A 25,127-nucleotide genomic window follows, 5' to 3' on the forward strand; every position below is an offset into this window, starting at 1 on the left:
TGTCAGGGGAGGTGGGAAAACATGTGGAAAAGGATTACTTTCTTGCTTACAATCTAAATGAAAGAAGAAACTAACTTCCAGGAAGACAATGAGAAGTGTAAGGTACACTCAACAGAAGGGACATGCTGGTTTGTCCTTCAAAGGGAAGGTCGTGATAAGACAAGGCCAAAGGCATGCCTGATGGCTGAGGGAGTTGTACAGAAAAGTGGGCATGCACTTGGCCCTGCGTGTGGAGCTGTGGGGAGGTCTGAGGCCTGTTGACATGGACCCTGGAGAAGTCTGGGTAACTGACCCTTGTTCTAGCTCCATGGAGAGCCATCAGGAAAACACTGAGGCCAGGGTGAGCTGACACTACAGGCTGGGGCTGACTGCCAGGGCCGTGGCCATGCCTTGGGGACTGCCCTGCACTCTGCAGTCATGATGCCTGTGCCCTCTGTTGAGGCCGATGACACCTAGCCCAGAGGAAGTGTCTACTGCTCACTTTCAGACTGGCTCTCTAGGGCTAGGGGGACACGAGAGCTCCAGAGGACCTGACATCACCCTCACTCTTGGTCATCTTCCCCATTGCCCACCCAGTGGTGGGCTGCATGTAGTGGCCCGGAGAGCTGAACCTCTGTCTGTCCCCTAAGGATGCTGCTGACCTCACTGACTCTGAAGATTACCTTTTGTAGTTTTAGACCAAAAAAAAACCCAAATCCTGTTTTTTTTTAACAAAGCCAAATGTATCTGAACTTCTCACCATCCCAAGTCTGCTGTGAATATTTTTTAAGGTGTTGGCTAAGTAGATACCCAGGGGACACAGCGGAAGGTAGAGCTGCATGGGGATTTGAGATTAATTCAGGGAATATGAATTTCCAAGAGACAAGAAGACTTTCAGATGTTATTCTGGTGTGCATAGAATGAAGCACTGACAGTTTCTGATGACTCTGTCAGCTCAGCACAAGATGGACAGGATTAGGCAAAGAGGGGAGCCAGGAAAGTCAGTGAGGAGGTGATTCCTTCAACCATCCTTCATTCAATCCATCACTCTTATTCTATCATTCATCAGGACACCAACCAAACATTTATTAACTGATAGGCACTGTTTTAGGCTCATGAGGGGAATTAAACAAAGTCCCCATCCTTGTAGAGTTTACATCCTAGTAGGGGAAGACAGACTAATTGAGTGGAGCAGGGTAAGGTAAATTTGGAGTGCCACAGGGGAGGGGGTGTTGCATTTTAAATAAATTACTCAGGAGAGGCCTTATTGAGAAAGTGATACTTGAGCAAAGATTTATGGAGGTGAAGGATTCAGTTATACGGCTCTCAGAAGAAAGGGTATTCCAGGCAGAGGGAAATGCCTGTGCAGAGACACTGTGGTGCGAGCTTGTCTGGTACATTAAAGGGACAGTGAGGTGGCCCATATGGCAAGAGTGGAGTGAAGCCAAAATAAAGTGGTAGGAGACGAGGTCCAGAGGTAATGGATGCCAGATCAAGGAGAAATCTAGGCCATTTTAAAGGTTTCCCATTGTGGAGACAATGGAGTTTCTGAAGTAGAGGAGGGGCATAATCTGATTTACATTCCTTAAAGATCATTCAGGGTGCCCTGTTGGAAACTGACCAGGATAGAAGAAAGAAGCAGGGAGCCCATTCATGATAATCCAGGGACTGGAACTAAGGATGTGAGAAGTGGCTGGGTACTGGATCTATCTTAAGGATACAGCCCGTACAATGTGAATGAATGCAGTCAAGGATGACTGGCAGATTCTTGGCCTAAACAACAGCAGGGATGGACTTGCCATGAACTGAGATGGGAAGACTATGTGTGGAAAAGGTTTTGGGTGGGAAATCAGCAGCTCAGATTTGGGCATGTGGAGTATGTAATGAAATTCCAATAATCCAAGCATGAGAATATGGTAGAATATTCTACCTTGTGGTAGAATGAGGATGAACCCCTGAACAAAGAAACAGACCCTGGCACAGGAGCTGGCAGGGAGGGAAAGATGCACTCTTACTGCTAATTCTACTGGGCTTGAGGTGCCAAGGGGCAGGCGAGAGGAAATGTCTAGGGAGAGGTGGCAGTGCAGCTCTGGTGCTCAGGAGAGGTCATGAGGCTAGAGAGAGAAGGAAAATCCCCTCCCCCCAGGGGTAACAGGTGTATAGAGACCAATAAAATGAAGTGATTAAGGAGGCCAAGAGATGGAGAAGGAATGGTCAAAGGCAACCAAGGAAGGAACGGAGCATGGAAGGTCAGGGGCAAGGAGGGTTCCAGGGAAATCCTAATAGAAAGAAAATGTAGCTAATGCTAGTTTACAATACCTGTAGCTTTTAGCTTTATGCTGAAGCCAAAGGCCAATCCTCTCTGTTACATTAAAAGTTAGAATTTATTGAGAGGAGGTTATTTAAATTTACCCATGGGTGTTATAAATCCCAAGCTAGTGAAACCACAAATGTTTAATTATGAAACATAATATGTAGCAGTGAACTAATAGCAGACATTACTGGATGTCACAGAAAATCTGTCCTTACTTAAGTCTGTCCTTAAAGATGGGACCATGGGTTGAAGGGACCCCAGAAGAGCTAAGTTTTCTGTACTGTTATACATTTTCTTTCACTAATAATTTATGTATGTCTTTGGATCTTATTAATACATCACTTATCTGCTTTTTTGCAGACTTGGAAGTGTGTGAGGAAAAAAAAAGATTCTCAAAGCCTTTAAAAAATCATGTATTTATTAAATGACAGTAGTTTGAACTCTGCCTGATTAAGCCATCTATATTATTCAAAACAGCAAAAAAAATACTCTGACTAAACTTTACAATTACATTGAAAAAAAATTCCTTGATTCTCATCAAACTGACCTTTCCTTTTCTCACCTCCTGATTTCCAAAGGAAGAAAGCTTTCTGCAATCCCCTGAAATGGAAATTAGAGGTTATGTTGCCATGTCCTGACTGAGAAAGCTGAACTTCTTCCTCTCATCCACTTATCTTAGAGCAGGATCGCAATCTGGGGTTGCCAAATGTTTCACAATACGTTTCTAGTAACGGCTTTGTGTTCTACAGTTAACTACTCCAGTGTGGCCAATTGAGATGAAATGCATTTCCCTCCTTCCATCAGATTTCCAAAATTCATATTTACTCGTAATTCACTCAATCTTTACTGAGTTCCGTGAGCAGTCACAGCCTTTTGCCTGGCTCCAGGGACAACAGGTCAGGTGTGTACAGGCAGAGAGAATCGTCCCTGCTGCGCTTGGCCTTTTGGTGAATTTCAGTCCTGGTACTATGTAAAAATTGTCTGAGTAAAGGAGGAAGGCCCTAGATAGCTGAAAGGTTTTCCATTCCCAAAAATGTGTAAGAACAGTGACTGTTTAGAGGGATGTGGAGGGGCAGACTAGGGATACGGTCTGGGACAGCTTCCCTCACCAGAGACATCTGCTACTCCTTTCCATATTCCAGCAAGGCTTTTAATAGCAGAGTGAAGATGGCCAGACTAGCATTAAAGGAAGAAGGGGAAGGAGAAAGCAATGTGGTTTTCAGTGGCTGGGTGAGAACAAGCTCTATCCAAACTAAGGTGTGCACATTAACTTCTCATATTTCTCAAAATTTCCCAGTGAAAATATGCCAGAGAGGAGGACATTTATATTAACAAGCTGTACCAGCCTCAAGGCAGTAGCATTTAACACTGAATGCCACAAAGACTCACAGACATCAACAATGTTTGTATTTTGGAGATTCTCCTCCAGTTCTGGGGCTGGGCACACACACACACACAAAAGGCAGGAGAAATTTCGGGATGGAGAAGGCTCAAATTTGTCCATGTGACACAGCTGTGCTGCAGATCCCCTGCCCTGGGGGTGTTTCTGACTCTGTTCTCAGACCCAGGCATATTCCGAGGTGGTGAGTGGGTGGGGAGAAACACAAGGAAGACCCCCAGCTTGCTACGCCTTGGTTTCTGGAACTGCAATCTCAGATTTGTTGCTCTTATTCCAGTCTTCAGCTGTTTCACAGCAGGTTGGACTTTTGAGTTATTCACATCCAAACGCCCCTAGCAAAAACTCCCTCCTAAGGAACTGCCCTCATGCCCTGACAAATTCCCTGAGACAGCTGTTTACCAGTTGAGTGCAAATAATCCTAAAGGAGATGCAGCCATCTGGCTGTAGAAGAAGAGGGCTGCGGGGAGGGAGGGAGAACGGGGGTGGAAGGGGCGATGCCCTATTGGCCTCCATAGTCCCCAGGCAGCTACTCGCAGGATCACAGCTGTCTGGGCTCCGAGACCTGGCCTGACCCCGCCATAGCCCCCACTCCATTTGTCTGTGCACCCTTACCTGAGCCTTTCCCCAGAGCACGATCATTGCAGCTCGCTCCAGGAACCTCAGCAGGAATCCTTGGCCCTCATAAGCATGCCCCTATTGTGCTCACAGCCCAGACCACCCCCATACCCCCCTAGGTCACGACCTTCCAGACCGCGCAGGTCCCTTCCTTTTGGCCTGGCGCTAAAGTCACGCCCTTCTCTCCCAGACCGTGTCTGGAGTTCCACCTGGGCCAGCCTCTCCACCTTGGTTACATCCCTGCATTCCGCTCTGGTCCCTCCCCTCAAGACGTGCTTAGCCCCTCACGCTACCCTCTTGGAACAGGACTCTGTTGCTGGAATTCGAGGTCACGTGGGCGGCCTCCACCTTGTGTCTAGAGAAACCCTCCTGGGCCCTGAGAACTGAGCTCTGGCGACGTTTTGTCGGGTGAAATCAGACCGCAGGTTTAAAAAATTACTTTCCTGAGGTTTCACCCATTTCCAAACATCAAGACTAGATATACTTGAGAGCAGGTGGCTCAAGGAAACGCAAACACTGGATGGGTCTTGCAACCGTCATTCTCCCTCTAGTCTTCATGTCCACTGTATCCGAGTTTCTTTGACCCAGTTTTCATATCCTCTGAACTGGAATTATGGAACCGTGCTTTTTCCAGCCAGTTTTCACATTCTTTAAGCCAGAACTGTCACCAGTGTTCCTTCTAGTCCCTCATCGGACCTTAAATGCTAGGCAGATGAATGGAGTAAGTAGAACTATATTTCCTGATGTCTCTGGCTGATGACCTTTCCAGTGAGCTCTTGCTGTCTAGGGCCTGTCGAGACACTATTACACTTAGACTCAAACTCTGTTTGCCACCCTGAGTGCACTGAGATTATTCTGCTAGCATCATTCTCTCCATTTGCAATTCTGGGTCCACAAGGAAAATGTGTAGAGGTTATAACCAGCTTTTCCACCCCTGTACAGAAATCTCAGATTCATTCATTCAAATCATATTTATTGATTGCATGCTCCCTTGACAAATACGCCTCAAGGAGCTTACATTAACAAGTTGTCTCAACTTGGATTTGGACATGACAAGAAATGAGCAGCAAGAGAAAGATGTGGCAAGAGGTTGATAGGTAGAAAAGGACTTGGTAATCACAGGTCTTCCTGATTTGATTAGTAGGAATATTTTGGATGGCAAACATAGGAAGCCACTTTTATAGGACTTAGCACACTTCTTTACACAATAAATTCTCAAATCTTCATTGAAACCCTGTTTGCATGTGTAGAAAGATAACATTTCCACTTCTTAGCAGTAAGATTTGCTGCTTTTATTTCTTCATATGCCAACAATAAAGATTTTATGATAGCATATTTGGTTACTTTTTCTTCTCTTCCCACTCTCCATTGCATTTATGGCTTGAAGATAGTGGGAATATTCAACATGCTGTGCTAGAAGGAACACAGAGAAAAGAACACTTTCAACAAAACTCACCCTGACCCTGAGAACACTGCCTCATTTATAAAATGTTTCAACTGTTAGTCATTTTGGCCTGGAAAATGAACTCAAAGAAATTGGCCCAAATGCAGCCTGTACAAATTAATGAGTTGATTTTGTACAGTTGGTTCTACCTCACCTTCTTCCACAAATGATTTGAAGCATCTTACTAAAATATAGATGTTACTGGATAAACAAAGTAGTGGAAGGAGCCAGGGAAAGGGGAACTTAATGGAAGGAGAATAATGCAGCTGATGATAAGATTAGCATTTAAGTGAATAAGCCATCAGATCCAAAATAATTGTTTAAGATGGGTCAGAGATTTGCCCCCAAGTTTATGAATGGCAATAGAAAAGAGGAAAGAACTATAATTTTAAGGTCTTCCAGTGTTCATAAGATAAAAATCAACCTTTTGTTCTTTTAAAAACACAGTTTTGCTTGAATTTTAGTCCTGGGACAAGTCCCATTTCTTCAGTATAGATGTATACAGTATAGATGATGTAGTGACCTAAGTGGGAAATAAAGAGTTAAACACAGGTCCCCTCAATGTAAACTGTTGGTGCAATTACAAAGCACAGTGCATTAATCAACTCTGTGAACCGTCAAAAATTTTCTGTTCATCGAAGTACACAGGCCCTTAATGGTCTGGCTTAATTCAGGGTAGCAATCTGATAAGCATTCCCCAGGATGGCAAATAGGTTTCAACCCATACGTCAACTTTGAGCCATATGTAGTGGCTGCTTAAATAACTGTGTCGACTTTCATGGCTTTGTCTAGGCTCAGAAAGAAGAAGTCCTATGATTGATTAGCAGTGTCTGTCATGGGTGCAGAATGGGTGAGTGTCTGCACGCAAAACACTATCTGATGTCCCTGATTTGTAGAAAAGAGGTCTTGTATCCAGGGCTTTTGTGTAGTCACTCCAAATCAACAGTTCTTGTTATAGGGTTTTTGATAAATACCCAACAGTAGAGAGTTCAAGGTCCCTATCTCACTCTATCCCATTCACACTGGCCTTCCCCTGTCCACTCTTATCTCAGAACATTTTCCTATGCTGTTCCCATTGTTCAGACCATTCTTTGCTAGATTTACATGGCTGGCTTGTTCTCAACATTCAGTTCTCTAAAATGTCTAAATGACATTTAGATGACTAAAATATCATCTCTTTAGAGATGTCTCTCTTGGAAACCATATCTGAAGTTATATCCAGAGCCTCTCAATCTGTACTGGGTATAGGGATCACTTGAAGGTCTTGTTACAATGCAGACTCTGACTCAGTGGTTCTGGGGTATGACCTGAGATTCTGCCTTTCAAGCAGTCTCCCAGGAGATGTAAACCTGCTGTTTACAAAAGACACCTTGAATAGTAGCCCCACTTCTCCCTCTCACATTATCTGTTTCATTTTCTTCCTGTTATATCTCACGAATTGAAATTGTTTATCCGTTTGTATATTGGATTGTTTGTTTGTTGGTTGTTTACTGGAAAGTAAATTCCATGAGAGCAGAGACTTTGACCAAGTTAGTTCAATTTTATATTCCTAGCACTTAACACAGTACCTAGCACATCTGTGGATGCTCTTGAAATATTGCTAAATGAATGATGTTGTTCAAGATTCATTGACTCCTTCATCTCTTCAGTGCCTGCTTGTTGACTACTTCAGTGACTGCTTATTTATACACCAGGAACTAGATTATAAATGAAAAAAGACAGTGCTGCTCAGGTGCCAGTCCATGAACTGCTGGTTACTTGTCCAAGCTGAGATAAGAAAATTGAACTAGAATGTAAATCTGATCTCTCACTAAGCACATTGTTTGGTTAGGATGACAGTTTTTTTTTTTCATAGCAAGACTTTATTGATGAAGGAAGCAATGAATTGTTTTCCTTTCTGGGGCAAGTTCTTCTTCTCATCCTAGTCTGGTAACAGTGTCTGAACTGGCACCTGCTGATGGGACACATTTTGAGTAGCATTGAGGAGAGAAATATATAGTATGTTAGATGAAACTTACATATTTATAATTTTTCCATCTTCAGAAAACTCATAGGCAGGTGGAAATACACATTTAAAGACAGAATTACAAGATTTTTAGTCACTTGCTATAAAAAACGATTATGTGAGAGAACAGAGACTTGTGAGAAAGAATGAACATTTTTTGACAGAAAGAATTGCAGGAGAAAATGGAGACTTGTGGGATAGAACAGAAAATTATGGGAGAAAATGGATAATTATAGAAGGGAATGGAGAAGCGTGGGAGAGAATGGGGAAATTTGTGAGAAAAAGAAGAATTGTGGGAGAAAAATAATTGTGGGATAGAAAAGAATGATGGGAGAAAGAATTCTGGGAGGGAGTGAAAGATTGTGGGCAAGAACAGAGAATTGTGGGAGAGACAAGGAATTTTAGGAGACAGGGTGTGATTGTTAATTTTATGTGTCAACTTGGTTGGGCTACAGTGCTCAGTGCTCAGTGTTGGTCAAACATTATTCTGGATGCTTCTGTGAAGGCAGGGGTTGGGAGGGGGATGATATTATCATTAAAATCAGTGGACTGAGTAAAGCATAGTGCCCTTCATCATGTGGGTGGGCCTCATCCAACAGTTGATAGCCTTAATAGAACAAAGACTGACCTCCCCTGGAGAAATTCTATCAGTCAACTGTGTTTGAACTCAGCTCAACTCTTCCCTGGGTCTCCAGCTTGCCAGCCTACTCTGTAGGTTATGGAGTTATCACGCCTCCACAATCGGTCGAGCCAGGGGTCCCCAACCCCTGGGCCATAGACCGGTACTGATCTGTGGCCTGTTAGGAACTGGGCTGTTCAGCAGGAGCTGAGTGGCAGACTCGTGAGCGAAGCTTCATCTTTATTTATAGCTGCCCCCATCACTCACATTACCACCTGAGCTCTGCCTCCTGTCAGCATTATAGTGTAATTATTTCATTATATATTACAATGTAATAATAATATAAATAAAGTGTACAGTAAATATAATGTCCTTGAATCATCCCCAAACCATCTCCCACTCCACTCCCCATCCGTAGAAAAATTGTCTTCCAGGAAACCGCGCTGTGGTGCCAAGAAGGTTGGGGACCGCTGCCTTAAATAGTTCTTTCTCTTCTTCTCTTTCTCTCTCTCTCTCTCTCCCTGTATATGTGTGTATCTCCTATTGGTTCTGTTTCTCTAGAGAACACTAATACACAAGGTATTGTGAGAGAGACAGAGAATTGGCCCCTTACACCTTGGCCTTGCCACCTGAGCTCAGTCCTAATCACTGCCCCCCATGTCTCTCAGACTCCGGACATTCCCTTGGCTGCTCCTATGTTCCATCATGGCCATTACCATCCCGCTAAAGTCTCACCCCTGCATTCCTCCTGACCAAATCTTTCTCATCTGAGCCACTTTCTATCCCTCCTCCCTTCCATGTTCCTACTTTTCCCAGACAATCTTTGCACTCCATGTTAGCCACGCAGCCTGGGTAAGCTTCTAACATTCATGTAGTCCATGTCTTTTCCCCCTTATTGCAGTAAGTTAAGCCTTCTGCTCAATGCTGTGACTATAAAGCTACTGCCAGGGCCACACCTGCTGTATACCTTAAATCACATGCTGACTACTAAGGCACCACAAAGCATTTTGGGAAAGATACAATTATGGGATAGAACAAAGAATTGTGGGAAAGGTACTTTGTGGGAAGAAATAGAAATCAGGAAAAGAAAAAATTGTGGGAGAAAATCAACAATTGTGTGACAACATGGAGAATTGTGGGTTAAAACAGAGAATAGTGGATGAGAACAGAGATATATAAGAGGTAGGGAATTTGGGGAGAGAGAAGGAATTGTGGGGGAGGCAGGGTATTATGGGAGAGACTGAGAATTCACCCTTTGCATTTGCTCTGCCTCTCCTGCTTTGCCATCTTTGCACCTTCATGATCACCATGCCCCCTAAAGCTGCCAACCCTCCTCTCCCGTTATGGCCACTTCCCCAGATGTTCCCTTGGCACTTTATTCTCCATTCAGAACCACTCTATGCTGCATTATACCCATATTCCCTACCTAGGAGTCAAAGAGAGTTAGAAGAGACATGAAATTATGGAAGAGAATTCTGAGACAGATAGGTAATGGTGGGAGAGAATGGAGCATTTTGGGAGAGAACAGAGAATTCTGAGAGAAAACAGAATCTGGGAGGGAGACCTACTGGAATGATTGTGGGAGAACGTGGAGGATGTAGGAGAGCACATGGGATTGTGGGAGAGCCACAGCATTGTGGGACAGCATGGGGAATTGTGGAAGAGTGGGAGGATTGTGGGAGAAAACAGAGCTGTGCTAGAGACAAGGAAATGTGGGAAAAACAAGGTATTGTGGGAGATCAAGAAAAAATTTATGGGAATCCTCTGGCAGTTCAGTGGTTAGGACTTCATGCTTTCACTGTCGAGACCCCAGGTTTCATCCCTGTTCAGGGAACTAAGATCCCACAAGCCATGCAGCATGGCCAAAAGAAAGAGAACAAAAGAAAGAAAAGGTATTCACCCCTACTCTACATGTATCCTTCCTGCAGGACCACTCCTCACCTTCTGGCCATGCCCTCTTGCTATGAGTCATGCCCTCTCTTCTAGGTTATGCCAGTTTTGCTCCTTCACGATCACACATCTCAGTCTACCATGCTGGTTCTGTTAGGGCTACACACCAGTTACCCATAGATATATTCTGGCACTTATAGCCAAGACCCTTACCTACCCATCAGGGAGAATTGTAGGTAAGACATGAAATTATGGGAGAACAGAGACTTGTGGGAGATAATGAAGGTTGTGGGAGAGCATGGAGTATTCTGGGAAAAAAGAATTATAAAAGAAAACAGAATTGTGGGACAGCACAGGGGATTGTGGGACAGCCCAGAATTATGGAATAGTGCAGAGGATGAAGGAAGACACAGGATTATGGGATAGCATGGAGAATTGTGGGAGATCCCAGAGGATTGTAGGACTGCCAGGGAATTCCCAAATCTCCTGTTATTTTTTAAGGTAAGAAATGAATGACATTTGGTGTTGGCAATGATTTTACAGAACTGACTCCAAAAGTAAAGGCAACAAAAGCAAATAAACAAGTGAGACTACGTCAAACTAAAAAGTTTCTGTACAGCAAAGGAAATCGTCAACAAAATGAAAAGGCAGCCTACAGAATGGGAGAAAATATTTGCAACTCATTTTTATGAAAAGGTGTTAATATCCAAAATATATAAAGAACTCATACAACTCAATAGCAAAAAAAAAAAAAAAAGATTAGAAAATGGGCAGAGCACTGCAGTGAGAAGCCCATGCACCACAACAAAGAGTAGCCCCTGCTCACCGCAACTAGAGAAAGCCTGCATGCAGCAACAAAGACCCAATGCAGCCAAAAATAAATAAAAATTTTTTTAAATGGGCAGAGGATCTGAATAGACATTTTTCCAAAGAAGACTAACAAATGGTCAGCAGGTACATGAAAAGATGCTCATCATCACTAATCATCAAGGAAATGCCAATCAAAACCACAATGAGATATCACTTCATACCCGTTAGAATGGCTATTATCAAAAAGATAAAAAATAACAAGTGTTGGTGAGGATGTGGAGAACAGGGAACCCATGTGGGAACATAAATTGGTGCAGCTACTATGGAAAACAGTATGGAAGTTTCTCAAAAAATTAAAAATAGAAGTACCATATGATCCAACAATTCCACTTCTGGGTATTTATTTGAGGAAAATGAAAAGATTAATTCAGAAAAATAAATGCACCTCCGTGTTCATTGCAACATTATTTACAATAGCCAAGGTATAGAAATAATCTAAGTGTCCATTGATGGATGAATGGATAAATAAAATGTGGTACATATATACACAATGGAATACTATTCAGCCATAAAAAAGAATGAAATCTTGCCATTTCTAACAACCAACATAAATGGACCTTGAGGGCATTATGCTAAGTGAAATAAGTTGGACAAAGACAAATATCGTATAATCTCACTTATATGTGAAATCTAAAACACCCCAACAAACAAACCATCCAAGGTCATAAATGTAGGCGCACTGTGTCTCAGCCCCACCCTATCATGCATGTTACACCCCCTTCACTCCCCCATCTGTGAGATCTATTCCCTGGAGCCTCAGGGGGCACCCGTGTGAGGGGCCAGGTCTCCTGAGAAACCTGATCAGGCCCCAGAGCTTGGTTCCAGTGGCGTTTGTGTAATGAAATGAGGCTATGGACCCATGGTCCTTTTCTAAAAACATGAAGGTATGCCCCTTCAACTCAGGTGGAGTGCTACATTTTTCTCCTCCACAGTAGCAAGATTCACTACATATAATTCTTTGTATGCCAGTAATAAAGATTTTAGATCACATATCAGTTCCCTTCTCTGCCTCTCCTCCCCTTCATTCCATTTCTGCCTTGAAGACAGTGGGAACATTTACAGTGTTGAGCTAGAAGGAACACAGAGAAAAGAACAGTTTTCAACAGAACACTTTTATTAAGCTCACTTGGACTCTGAGAATTCTGTTTCATTTATATAAAATGTTTCAAATATCATTCATTTCTTGCCTTAAAAAATAACAGGAAATGAGACCAAATACAGACTGTGTAAGTCACTGTGTTAATTTTTATGTAGTTAGCAATAGCTTACTTCTATAAACGTTTGAGGCAGCTTACGAAAATATAGACAATAATGGATAAAGGAAATAGTTGAAGGAATCATGGAAAGGGGAACTTACAAGAAAGAGAATGATGCAGCCAATGATAAGGTAAACCAGTAGGCAAGCCATTGGATCTGGAACTTTTTCCTTGTGAGCACAGAGGAAAATGTCCTTGTTAAAAGTGGGCCAGAGATTTGACTGTAAGCTTCTGAATGTCAATTAGAAGAGAGAATGACAATCACTTTAAGGTTTTCATGAATGGTCTGGCCTAATCCAGGGTAGCATTTAGCTTACTGTTCGTGAGGATGGCAAGTAGCTTTCAACTCACATTTCAACTCTGATCCATTCGTGGTCGCTGCCTAAATAACTTTGCTGGGAAGTGGATGAGGGGTCGCAGCACCCACTGCAGGTGAAGAACCGGCCCACCAGCATTGCATGGGATGGCTTTGATCCCGGTAAATTTTATACCTTGATCTTGACAGACCCAGATACTCCCAGCAGGAAGGACCCCAAATACAGGGAATGGCACCATTTCCTGGTGATCAACATGAAGGGCAACAACATCAGCAGTGGCACAGTGCTCTCCGATTATGTGTGTTCTGGGCCTCCCAAGGGCACAGGCCTTCACCGCTACATCTGGCTGGTTTACGAGCAGGACAGGCCACTGAAGTGTAATGAGCCCATTCTCAGCAACCGATCTGGAGAGGAGCGTGGCAAATTCAAGGCAGTGAATTTTCGCAAAAAGTATGAGCTCGGGGCTGCGGGAGCTGGCACGTGTTACCAGGCCGAATGGGATGACCATGTGCCCAAGCTCTACGAGCAGCTGTCTGGGAAGTAGAGGAAAGGCAAGAGATGAACACCGTCCCACAGTTCCCAAGCAGTGTTTCAATTTAGTGATGCATGTAGATTTCTCCCCTTCCCCCTGCCCGAGCCCTGAGTGGTCAGATTTAGGTTTAGGGTGACTTTTCCTTTTGCCTGTCCTCTGTATTTGTAGGGGGTTTATGTTTTGATCAAACTTGAACTCAATTTTGTTGGGGGATATTTTGGTACTAGGATGGGGTCATCAAAATGTTAATATAAGAATAACAACCGAGGGCTTCCCTGGTGGTGCTGTGGTTGAGAGTCCACCGGCCGATGCAGGGGACACGGGTTCGTGCCCCGGTAAGGGAAGATCCCACGTGCCACAGAGCGGCTGGGCCCCGTGAGCCATGGCCACTAAGCCTGCGCGTCCAGAGCCTGTGCTCCATAACAGGAGAGGCCACAACAGTGAGAGGCTCACGTACTGCAAAAAAAAAAAAAAAGAATAACAACCCAGACGTTAAAGAAGAAAAATATTCTGGTAAAAAGACCAGGTCTGCAGTATTAGAACAGAGCATCAAAGAATCTTTAAGGGAGGTTGAAAAAAGGAAAAGATTTGATTGCCTCTGCCTTTGTGAGCCCAAGCCCAGGATTGTGTGTGACAGCATCTTCTCGTATGTGTTTTCATGGCTCTGTCTTTCACTAAGAGAGCCAGGGGCCGGCATGTCCACTAGGCCCCAATGTGATACATCTCAGGCTGGTTATTGGGTGTCAGTGTCCCGCTCTGGCTCCTTTAAAGAGCAATACTGAAAAAGCAATAGGGAGAGCTGCAGGACTGAGTGAGAGGTCATCAGAAATCCGAAAGTCTGTGCGTGTTAAAATTGATCACTCTTCGATGTAAGAAAAGCCGGTCTGGAGTTGCTGCATGTTGTGTTAATTCTGCTATTTGCTTATAGTTGAATAAAAATAAAAACTGTGTTGATGAAAAGAAAAAAATATCCCAGAGGAAAAGTAGCAAAATAAGTCCAGTAGCATGTTAAATATAATCAACTGAGTTTATCTAAGGGTTGTATTAATGTAAAGAAATTTACTATTTTAATGCACCAGGTGATAAATAAAAACCAATGATTGTACTAATAGATGCTGAAAAGGCAGTTGTTAAAATTCAACAGAAATTATTACTATTTTTTTTAATAAAATTTATTTAGTTTTGGCTGTGTTGGGTCTTTGTTGCCACGTGCGGGCTTTCTCTAGTTGCAGTGAGCAGGGGCTACTCTTTGTTGCAGTGCGTGGGCTTCTCACTGCAGTGGCTTTTTTTGTTGTGGAGCTCGGGCTCTAGGCACATGGGCTCAGTAGTTGTGGCATGCGGGTTTAGTAGTTGTGGCTCACGGGCTCTAGAATGCATGCTCAGTAGTTGTGGTGCACAGGTTTCAGTAGCTGTGGTATGCGGTCAGTAGTTGTGGCTTGCCGGCTCTAGAGTGTAGGCATGGAGCACGGGCTTAGTTGCTCCACGGCATGTGAGATCTTCCCGGACCAGAGCTTGAACCCATGTCCCCTGCATTGGCAGGCAGATTCTTAACCACTGTGCCACAAGGGAAGTCCAACAGCAATTATTGTTAGAAGGAATTTTCAGTAAACTAGGAATAAAAGAATACTTTTATCTCTGTGACAAAACAGGATCAACAGCTAGGTATTATTGTTGAAAAGTAAGAGAAAATTTTTAAATCATGGTTAGATGACATGAAATATAGGACTGCTTTCCAGGAAAATGCAAGAGAATAGGCATGTATGAAGTTGAAAAGGGAAACTAACAACTGACAGTGTATGTGCACACACAAATTCATGCCAAAAGAAAATTGAGAAAAATGAACATTTTGGCAGTAAAAAGGGCAAAGGATCAAATAAGTAATTTATAAAAAAAGAAATACAAATGGCCACCCAACATATAAAATGTTCAGCTTTACTATGAAACAAAGAATTGCAAATCAAAGCAGTATTTATATACTGCTGTAGCATTTGTTTTGCCAAAAGAATTTAGAGGAGTATAATGTCTGGTTCAGGATACTGGAAAATGAACACGTATATACTGCAAAAAATATGTACACTGACATATACTTTTGAAAGGAAATTAACATGCATCAAAACCTTACATTTTTGCATAACTTAAAAAATTGAAGTATAGTTGATTTATAAGATTATATTAGTTTCGAGTGTACAGTATAGTTGACTCAGTATTTTTACAGTATTACAGTATTCAGTATTTCATTATTATACTCCATTAAGAGTTATTACAAGATAATGGCTATAATTCCCTGTGCTGTACAATATATCTTTGTTGCTTATCTATTTTACACATAATGGTTTGTATATTTTTAAGTTGAATTATAGTTGATTTACAATATTATATTAGTTTATTTTTGCATAACGTTTGACCTCAAAATTTAAATTTTAAGAAATTATGCCAAAGATATTCTTACGAATGAGCAAAAAATTGTTACCCTCCAGAATATTTATTACAGCATTTTTTATTATAGTAAAAAAGAAAAAAAGAAATTACATTGAAAAGCATATGATATATCCATAAAATGAATGCAATATTAGACCATCATTAAAAACTGTATTAAAGAGGAATATTTAATGATGTGGAAATACATTCAAAATAAACTGTTAAATTCAAGAAAAAAGGTGACAAACTTAATAATAGTATAATCCCAGTTATTTTGAGATATAGTTGACATATAACTTGTAAGTTTAAGGTGTAAAACATACTGATTTGATACATTTTTATATTACAATATGATTACCACTGTAGCATTAGCTAATACCTCTATGTTGTCACATTATTATCATTTCTTTTTTGTGGTGACAACAATTAAGATCTAATATCTTAGCAGCTTTGAAGTTTACAATGCAGTATCGTTGACTACAATCACTGTGCATTAGGTCTCCAGAACTTATTTTTTTACTAGTTGTCACTTTGTAACCTTCAACATCTCCCTAATTCCTCCAGCTCCTGGTAACCACCATTCTACTCCCAATTTTTATTTTTAAGAAGAAATTTATTTGTATTTACACACACACACACACACACACACATACACACGCACAAACACACAGGAAGACCCAAGGCTAAGAAAGATATATTCCCAATATTTAGAAAATATTAACAATGGTCATTGAGGCTGGTGGAATTACAGGTGATTTCTACTTTTCTCTTCTGGCTTTTCTGTTTTTTTCTTCTTTTTTTTTAACTTTTAACATGTAAGATTTTTAAAAAATATTTTATTGTGACACACATACAGGAAAGTGCACATTTCTTAGGGGTAAAGCTTGATGAATTTTTACATATGTTCACATCCATGCATGCATCTCTGTTATTTCTATAGAGGACCTGTATTGCTCTTTTTTCTACCTTTAAAAAAATGATACAATGAGCACTGGGAAATCATAATTCAAAAGAGAAGAGATTTTTCTTCTCTTTTCAAATGAGTGGCTTACACTGACAAAAACTCAGCATTTTACTGTCTTCAATCCTCCTCACATAAGTGATTAAGTAAAAGCAAAAGAGAGACATTTGATACTTTTATGAAATTTTTTTAACATCTTTATTGGAGTATAATTGCTTTACAATGGTGTGTTAGTTTCTGCTTTATAACAAAGTGATTCAGTTATACATATACATATTTTCCCATATCTCTTACCTCTTGCATCTCCCTCCCTCGCACCCTCCCTATCCCGACCCTCTAGGTGGCTGCTTCCCACTAGCTATGTTACATTTGGTAGTGTATATATGTCCATGCCACTCTCTCACTTTGTCCCAGCTTACCCTTCTCCCTCCCCATATCCTCAAGTCCATGCCCTAATAGGTCTATGTCTTTATTCCCGCCTTACCCCTAGGTTCTTAGTTTGTAACTCTAGATGTTTTTCCCCACATGTAGAATAGCAGTTCTTGCATTATGAATATCTCCCTGCCTTTACCGAAGAGACCAAATTGAAGCAGCTGGAAAGAAAGGAAAAGGAAATGGCACAATACTAAGCCATATCTCGGCCCCAAGATGACTATTTTAGAAAAGAAGCCTGTCTGTTTCTTTGGCTTCTAGCAGCAGTGCAATATCTGTGGTGGAATAACAGGAGTCTGCTGTTTGGGGGTCATGCCCTGGATTGGTTTCCTTATGTATCCATATCTTTAGCTCAGATTCCTCTACCTTGATATTTTAGATGCCAACTGGACATTTTCACTGGCCTGGTTTGTCTTTGATTTCTACTCCTCACCAACATTTGCTGGACCTTTCTGGACCTCAATTATTGTTTCCACTTGTAAAGTGACCCCCTGGGCTGAAGGATATATTCGTTTTTCTTCAGGTTTACTCATTCTACACTGTTCTGTGGTGTTTCATATTAGGACCAGATGTGAGAAAGGAAGTCAGCAGGGTTGAGGTGGGTGCTAGGTAATCTGAAAAGCAGCTCCTGAACTAACAGAGTTGGGAGAAACAAGAAAACCTTAAGAGTGAGGAAAAGGAGATACAGGAAGGTGAAGTTCTTTTCTGGGGCAAGGATGGATGCATATGTGGTTAGAGTTGCCAATAAAGTCAAAAGGTAGAGTTACCTGGATATCTGTAGACTGTGTTCACTGTTGGGTTGGTGATTACTTTGGGCAAGAGACTGGGCTGGGGTTAACTCTGGGCTAGAAATGGGGGCAAATATGATGTTAGAGCTAACATTGAGACTGAGGTTGAATTTTAGGTCACGGTGGAGAGAACATTAACAGAAAATAGTCCATTTGTTGGATCCCAGGAAGACCAAAGAAACCCTGAAACAGATGTACTAGTGGCTTTAATCAGGCTCTCAGAACTGAGAGTCTTTCAGGAGCAAAGTACCCTGAATGGCATCACACAGCACCACATGTTCTATCTTCCTCACCTGACTGAGATCCTCATGAATAAATCAAGGGTGAACTACAGCCACTCTTGCAAGTCATGTTGCTGGTAGCCTGGAAACTGAGGTACACTGTGGGAGACCCTGGTCTAGGAAGAGGGATAGCATATCACAAAGGGAGAGGGAGTTAGAAGAGCCAAGAGAAATGTATGCATGACAAGGGGGAAGTGTTCAAGATAAAGGCATACCTTGAGTATACAGGACAGAACAGAATGATGGTGTCCAGAACATGCTTGCTTCACCAGCTCTGCATAGACCTCTGCAATCTCACCCTTCATACCCAGTGGCAGAAGTGGAGCTCCTCCAGGTAGTGGTTGATGAAGTAGTCAGTAAGCTGTGACACACTGGTGATGAACTGCAGGAGGCAAGCACCAGGCGAATAAGGCAGATAAGAGGAGACTAAAGGCGACATGATGGGACATGCTAAGTAAGTGGGGAGAACAAAAAAAGAACAGGGGTAGGAGATGAAGGAGAGAATATATTAATATTTCAGAAGAAGGAAGAATGTGGTAGCAAGGGAGAAAAGAGAAGAAAAACAGATGATAAGCAGTGGGAGAGAGTAATGATATTTCAGGAGGATGGAGTGATGGGTAAAGAAGAAATGTGGGCAGGTCATTTCAGAACTGTGGGATCCTAACAGTCCACCTAGTACCCTAGCTCTGTCCCCAAAACTCCAGCCCTTTGAAGAACACCCCAGCTGCTGGGTGCCAAACCAGCCCTAATCCACTAGGGGCTGCTTCTGAGCAGTGTGAAACAGGTCTGTGGAGAGTGACAGAGCACATTCAAGGTCTTCCTGGGACCCAGAATAATTGACCCATCTCAGCAACAGACTCCTAACTCTTCCCCACTACCTTACATACCTGTTCAATATCTAAATTAGGTTATTGTGTCCCCAATCAATTTTCAACTGACTAATCTATATTTAGAAGTTGAGGCCACTTGGATCTCCATAGTCCTGTGAAATAATTTAACCACTAGTGTGAAGTTTACATGCCCTTCAGACTCTGGAACATAGCTGTTATGTGTTGAATTATGACCCCCCCCCAAAAAAACACATGTGAAGTCTTAATCTCTGGTATCTAAATGTGACCCTATTTGAAAATACAACCTGCGCAGATGTAATCAGGTTTGGGTGAGATAATACCAGATTAGGGGCCCTAATCCAGTGATTCGTATCTTTATAAGAAGGCAATGCAGAGAGACACAGAAATTCATACAGGGACAACGCCATGTGATGACAGAGGCAGAGACTGCCATACTATATTTATAAACCAAGGAACTTCAAGAATTGCTGAAACCACCAGAAACTAGGAAAAGGCAAAGGAAAATACTTTCGCAGAAGATTCAAAGAAAACACTGCCTTGATTTCAGACTCCCAGCCTCTAGAACAGTGAGAGAAGAAATTCTGTTGTTTTAAGCCACTCAGTTTGTAGTAGTAAGTTACAGGGGCCCTACAAAACTAATACTGGTTTTGGTACAGATAGTGCAAGTAGTAGGGTGCTGCTGTAACAAATAACTACAATTGTAGAACTGGATGTGGTACTGAGTAATGGGCAAAGGCTGGAAGAGTTCCCAGGTGCATAATAAAGGAAGCCTAGATTGCCTTGAAGAGACTAGACATAAAAATACTAAAGGTAACTTGGGTGAGTGCTCAGGTGGAATTAAGGAACACAGTAAAGAAAGATCCTATCATTTTAGAGAATACATTATAAACAGACTGTTGGTAGAAATGTTCACATTTCTACCAAAGAAGGTGCTTTAGATAATCTTAAGACAAAATGATGAATATGCTATTGGACCCTGGATAAAATATAATACTTATTATACAGTGGAAGAAAACATGGCTTAATTATGTTATGCTGTGTGGAAATTAGCATTTCTTAAGTGATGAATCTGGATTTTTTTCTTCAACATCTTTATTGGAGTATAATTGCTCTCTTTCTTGGAGTATAACTGCTCTACAATTGTGTTAGCTCCTGCTGTATAACAAACCAAATCAGCCAGAAGTATACACATATCCCCATAACCCCTCCTTCTTCTGTCTTCCTCCCACCCTCCCTATCCCACCCCTAAAGGGGTCACAGAGAACTGAGGTGATCTCTCTGTGCTATGCAGCCGTTTCCCACCAGCCATCCATTTTATATTTGGTAGTGTATATATATCAATACCACTCTCTCACTGTGTCCCAGCTTACACTTCCCCTTCCCTGTGTCCTCAAGTCTATTCTCTACATCTTCATCTTTATTCCTGTCCCCTTTTCTTTTTAGATTCCATGTATATGTGTTAGCATATGGGATTTGCTTTTCTCTTTCTGACATACAACACTATCCACCTCACTACAAATAACTCAAATTCGTTTCTTTTCATGGATGAGTAATATTCCATTGCATATATGTGCCACATCTTCTTTATCCATTCATCTGTCAGTGGACACTTAGGTTGCTTCCATGTTCTGGCTATTGTAAATAGTGCTGCAATGAACATTGTGGTACCTGACCCTTTTTGAATTATTGTTTTCTCAGAGTATATGATCAGTAGTGGGATTGTTGGGTCATATGGTAGTTCTATATTTAGATTTTTAAGGAACCTCCATACTGTGCTCCATAGACGCTGTATCAATTTATATTCCCACCAGTGCAAGAGGGCTCCCTTTTCTCCACACTCTTTCCAGCATATATTGTTCGTAGACTTTTTGATGATAGCCATTCTGACTGGTGTGAGGTGATACCGCATTGTAATTCTGATTTGCTTTTCTCTAATGATTAGTGATGTTGAGCATCCTTTCAGGTGTTTGTTGGTAATCTGTATATCTTCTTTGGAGAAATGTCTATTTAGGTCTTCTACCCATTTTTGGATAGGGTTGTTTGTTTTTTCATATTGAGCTTCATGACCTGCTTGTATATTTTGGAGATTAATCCTTTTCCAGTTGTTTCATTTGCAAATATTTTCTCCCATTCTGAGGGATGTTTTGCCACCTCGTTTATGGTTACCTTTGCTGAGCAGAAGGTTTTAAATTCCATTAGGTCTCATTTGTTTATTTTTGTTTTTATTTCCCTTTCTCAAGGAGGAGGGTCAAAAAGATTTTGTTGTGATTTACCTCATAGAGTGTTCTGCCTATGTTTTCCTCTAAGAGTTTTATAGTATGTAGCCAAACATTTAGGTCATTAATCCATTTTGAGTTTACTTTTTTGCGTGGTGTTAGGGAGTGTTCTAATTTCATTCTTTTACATGTAGCTGTCCACTTTTCCCAGCACCACTTATTGAAGAGCTTATCTTGTCTTCATTGTATATTCTTGCCTCCTTTATCAAAAATAAGGTGACCATATGTGTGTGGGTTTATCTCTCAGCTTTCTATCCTGATCCATTCATCTATATTTCTGTTTCTGTGACGGTACCATACTGTCTTGATTACTGTGGTTTTATAGTATAGTCTGAAGTCAAGGAACATGATTCTTCAAGTTCCGTTTTTCTTTCTCAAGATTGCTTTGACTATTCATGGTCTTTTGTTCTTCCATACAAATTGTGAAATTATTTGTTCTAGCTCGGTCCAAAATGCCATTGATAGCTTGCTAGGGATTGCAATGAATCTGTAGAGTGCTTTGGGTAGTATAGTCATTTTCACAATGTTGATTCTTCTAATCCAAGATCATAGTATATCTCTCCATCTGTTTGTATCATCTTTAATTTCTTTCATCAGTGTCTTATACTTTTCTGCATACAGGTCTTTTGTCTCCTTAGGTAGGTTTATTCCTAGGTATTTTATTCTTTTTGTTGAAATGGTAAATGGGAGTGTTTCTTTAATTCCTCTTTCAGATTTTTCATCATTAGTGTATAAGAATGCCAGAGATTTCCGGGCATTAATTTTGTATCCTCCTACCTTACCAAATTCAATGATTAGCACTGGTAGTTTTCTGGTAGAAGCTTTAGGATTCTCTATGTATAGTGTCATGTCATCTTCAAACAGTGACAGTTTTACTTTTTCTTTTCCAACTTGGATTCTTTTATTTCTTTTTCTTCTCTGATTGCTGTGGCTAAAACTTCCAAAACTATGTTGAATAATAATGGCGAGAGTGGACAACATTGTCTTATCCCTGATCTTAGTGGAAATGGTTTCAAGTTTTCACCACTGAGAACGATATTCGCTGTGTTTGTCATATATGGGCTTTATTATGTTGAGGTAAGTTCCCTCTATGCCTGTTTTTATCATATATCGGTGTTGAATGTTGTTGAAAGCTATTTCTGCATCTGTTGAGGTGATCATGTGTTTTTTCTCCTTCAGTTTATTAATATGGTTTATCATATTGATTGATTTGCTTATATAGAAGAATCCTTGCATTCCTATGATAAACCCCACTTGATCAGGGTGTATGATCCTTTTAATGTGCTGTTGGATTCTATTTGCTAGTATTTTATTGAGGATTTTTGCATCTATGTTCATCAGTAATATTGGCCTGTAGTTTTCTTTTTTGTGTGACATCTTTGTCTGGTTTTGGTAGCAGGGTGATAGTGGCCATGTAGAATGAGTTTGGGAGTGTTCCTCTCTCTGCTATATTTTGGAAGAATTTGAGAAGGATAGGTGTTAGCTCTTCTCTAAACGTTTGACAGAATTTGCCTGTGAAGCCATCTGGTCCTGTGCATTTGTTTGTTGGAAGATTTTTAATCACAGACTCAATTCCAGTGCTTGTGATGGGTCTGTTTCTACTTTCTATTTCCTCCTGTTCAAGGTCTGAAGGTTATGCAATTCTAAGAATTTGTGCAGTTCTTCCAGGTTGTTCATTTTATTGACATAGGGCTGCTTGTAGTAATCTCTTGTGATCCTTTGTATTTCTGCAGTGTCAGTACTTACTTCTCCCTTTTCATTTGTAATTCTATTAATTTGAGACTTCTTTCTTTTTTTCTTGATGAACCTGGCTAATGGTACATCAATTTTGTATTTGCTCTCAAAGAACCAGCTTTTAGTTTTATTGATCTTTGGTATCGTTTCCTTCATTTCTTTTTCATTTATTTCTGATCTGATTTGTATGATTTCTTTTCTTCTGCTTACTTGGGAGGATTTTTGTTCTTCTTTCTCTAATTCCTTTAGTTGTAAGGTTAGGTTTTTATTTTTTAACATCATTATTGGAGTATAATTGCTTTACAATAGTGTGTTAGTTTCTGCTTTATAACTAAGTGAATCAGTTATACATATACATATGTTCCCATATCTCCTCCCTTTTGCGTCTCCCTCCCTCTCACCCTCCCTATCCCACCCCTCTAGGTGGTCACAAACCACTGAGCTGATCTCCTTGTGCTATGTACACATTCCAAGAAGGCTTTCTGCAGTTTCTGAGCAGCAGTCCCAAGCAGCCACTCCACTCAGCTGCAGCACTCTGACTGGGGAACTTGGTGGAACCCTCAAATGAAGATTTCTTCTGGCCCTAGAGTCTGATTTGTCCACCCAGGCAAGGAGCTGAGGAGAGTGTTTCCTGGCCCCATGTCCTCAGAGGAGTGGACACCTGGAAGCTGTGCTTCCAACAGCATGGGAGCTAAGAGGTGGGTGGGTGGGGCTGACAGCCTCCCAAGAAGAGTCGGAACCATGTGGAGGTTTCCTGTGCTACTGCCTAGGTGGGGGGAATTCATGAATCTGGATTTTAGCTGAGGTGATTTCCGAGTAAAATGAGGCAGAGCTAATGGGATGAACTTCCCTAGCTTTTGTTTCTCTGGAATGTGTTTATCTCACCTCATTCTAAAGTACAACTTTGTCCTAGGTAAAGTGTTCTCTCTTTCCCTTTTTTTTTTTTTAGCATCTTTATTGGAGTATAATTGTTTTACAATAGTGTGTTAATTTCTGCTTTACAACAAAGTGAATCAGCTATACATATACATCTATCCCCATATCTCCTCCCTCTTTCATCTCCCTCCCACTCACCCTATCCCACCCCTTTAGGTCATCACAAAGCACGGAGCTGATCTCACTGTGTTATGTGGCTGCTTCCCACTAGCTATCTATTTTACATTTGGTAGCATATATATGTCCATACCTCTCTCTCACTTCGTCCCAGCTTACCCTTCCTCCTCCCCGTGTCCTCACATCCATTCTCTACATCTGCATCTTTATTTCTGTCCTGGCTCTAGGTTCTTCAGAACCTTTTTTTTTAGATTCCATATATATGTATTAGCAAACTGTATTTGTTTTTCTCTTTCTGACTTACTTAATTCTGTGTGACACACTCTAGGTCTAACCACCTCACTACAAATAACTCAATTTTGTTTCTTTCTATGGCACAGTAATATTCCATTGTATATGTGTGCCACATCTTCTTTATCCATTCATCTGTCAATGGATACTTACATTGCTTCCGTGTCCTGCTATTGTAAATAGAGCTGCAGTGAACATTGTGGTACATGGCTCTTTTTGAATTATGGTTTTCTCAGGGAATATACCCAGTAGTGGGATTGCTGGGTCATGTGCTAGTTCAATTTTTAGTTTTTTTAAGTAACCTCCATACTGTTCTCCATAGTGGCTGTATCAATTTACATTCCCACCAACAGTGCCAGAGGGTTCCCTTTTCTCCACACCCTCTCCAAAATTTATTATTTGTAGATTTTTTATGATGGCCATTCTGACTGGTCTGAAATGATACTTCATTGTTGTTTTGCTGTACATTTCTCGAATGATTGGTGATTTTAGCATTCTTTCACGTGTTTGTTGGTAAGCTGTATTTCTTCTTGGCAGAAATGTCTATTTAGGTCTTTTGCCCATTTTTGGATTGGGTTGTTTGGTTTTTTGATATTGAGCTGCTTGTAAATTTGGCAGATTAATCCTTTATCAATTACTTCATTGGCAAATATTTTCTCCCATTCTGAGGGTTGCATTCTGATCTTGTTTATGGTTTCCTTTTCTGTGCAAAAGCTTTTAAGTTTCATTAGGTCCCATTTGTTCATTTTTGTTTTTATTTCCCTTTCTCTAGGAGATGTGTCAAAAGGATCTTGCTGTGATT

General features: G+C 41.1%; 1 protein-coding gene across 1 annotated transcript; it reads left to right on the forward strand.

The window, feature by feature from the left end:
* Window positions 1–211: 211 nt before the first annotated feature.
* On the forward strand, window positions 212–13,252 carry LOC112391608 (phosphatidylethanolamine-binding protein 1-like). Its single transcript, XM_024732981.1, has 2 exons — window positions 212–340; window positions 12,824–13,252. Exons 1-2 carry the CDS (start codon window positions 212–214, stop codon window positions 13,250–13,252), a joined length of 558 nt encoding a protein of 185 aa, XP_024588749.1.
* The last annotated feature ends 11,875 nt before the right edge of the window (window positions 13,253–25,127 follow it).

The sequence above is a fragment of the Neophocaena asiaeorientalis genome, unplaced genomic scaffold (genome assembly GCF_003031525.2).
Source record: "Neophocaena asiaeorientalis asiaeorientalis breed wild unplaced genomic scaffold, Neophocaena_asiaeorientalis_V1.1 scaffold1048, whole genome shotgun sequence".
Taxonomy (NCBI): Eukaryota; Metazoa; Chordata; class Mammalia; order Artiodactyla; family Phocoenidae; genus Neophocaena; species Neophocaena asiaeorientalis.